The sequence below is a fragment of the Priapulus caudatus genome, unplaced genomic scaffold (genome assembly GCF_000485595.1).
Source record: "Priapulus caudatus unplaced genomic scaffold, Priapulus_caudatus-5.0.1 Scaffold602, whole genome shotgun sequence".
In the NCBI taxonomy this organism is placed as follows: Eukaryota; Metazoa; Priapulida; class Priapulimorpha; order Priapulimorphida; family Priapulidae; genus Priapulus; species Priapulus caudatus.
The window spans coordinates 213,590-214,995 of record NW_014577663.1 but is presented as its reverse complement, the minus strand read 5'-3'; the positions used below and the strand labels follow the sequence as shown (position 1 = coordinate 214,995).

The 1,406-nt window shown below is 51.4% G+C and overlaps 1 protein-coding gene across 1 annotated transcript in view; it reads left to right on the top strand.

The window, feature by feature from the left end:
* Window positions 1-438: 438 nt before the first annotated feature.
* The window catches only part of LOC106812031 (peroxidasin homolog), a 10,002-nt gene continuing 9,034 nt past the window's right edge, over window positions 439-1,406 (top strand). Inside the window, exon 1 of the mRNA XM_014815784.1 lies at window positions 439-571. Coding sequence (XP_014671270.1) covers window positions 439-571 — 133 coding nt within the window. The remainder of the gene's footprint in view (window positions 572-1,406) is intronic.

The following is a 1,406-nucleotide window of genomic DNA, read 5'->3' as shown; positions in this document are numbered from 1 at the left end:
TAGCATGGCAATGTGGTTTAGGCTATGTAACGATTTATACAGCAATCTTACATTATCTTATGAGTTCTGCATTTGTATCTTTGCAGTTAATCGCTCGCACCTAATGGTTTTTTAAGTTGATGGAAATAAAGAACGCATATTCGGATACGTGGATTTGAACTCGTTTATTTAGGATTGGGAGTTATAATCACTGATAATAATTACGTAAATAATAAATAAATAATCATGATTATCGCGCAAACAATCAATCAGTAATCATGATGATCATATAAACAATCATTATTTCATTATAAAGATTATCATATAAGCATTAAATCAATAATCAAGATGATAATATAAGCAATCAATCAATGATTATGGTTGTTATATAAACCATTAATCAATAATTGTAAAAGCTGCAATAAATCTGATGCTAGATGGCGCTGGGCTCTGTGCTGAATGACGTCACTGCTTGCAGGCACGGCGCAGAGGAACGATGAGAAGGGAGTATGCGCCGGTGCCGACGACTTCCCAGAAGGCATCAGTGCGAGGCTGTCGCTCAAGGATGGCTCCAGCGTCGGGCTGTCTGCAGGTATAGGGGGTGACAACACCTCACTAGCCGGCCTTACTCTACCCCCGCCTACCCCTGCAGGTATAAGGTGTGACGACACCTCCCTAGCCAGCCCTACTCTACCCCCTCCTACCCCTGCAGGTATAGGGTGTGACGACACCTCCCTAGCCAGCCCTACTCTACCCCCTCCTACCCCTGCAGGTATAGGGTGTGACGACACCTCCCTAGCCGGCCCTACTCTACCCCGCCTACCCCTGCAGGTATAAGGTGTGACGACACCTCCCTAGCCGGCCCTACTCTACCCCCTCCTACCCCTGCAGGTATAAGGTGTGAAGACACCTCTCTAGCCAGCCCTACTCTACCCCCGCCTACCCCTGCAGGTATAGGGTGTGACGACACCTCCCTAGCCAGCCCTACTCTACCCCGCCTACCCCTGCAGGTATAGGGTGTGACGACACCTCCCTAGCCAGCCCTACTCTACCCCCTCCTACCCCTGCAGGTATAGGGTGTGACGACATCTCCCTAGCCAGCCCTACTCTACCCCGCCTACCCCTGCAGGTATAAGGTGTGACGACACCTCCCTAGCCGGCCCTACTCTACCCCCTCCTACCCCTGCAGGTATAGGGTGTGACGACACCTCCCTAGCCAGCCCTACTCTACCCCGCCTACCCCTGCAGGTATAAGGTGTGACGACACCTGCCTAGCCAGCCCTACTCTACCCCCTCCTACCCCTGCAGGTATAAGGTGTGACGACACCTCCCTAGCCAGCCCTACTCTACCCCCTCCTACCCCTGCAGGTATAAGGTGTGACAACACCTGCCTAGCCAGCCCTACTCTACTCCGCCTACTCCTGCAG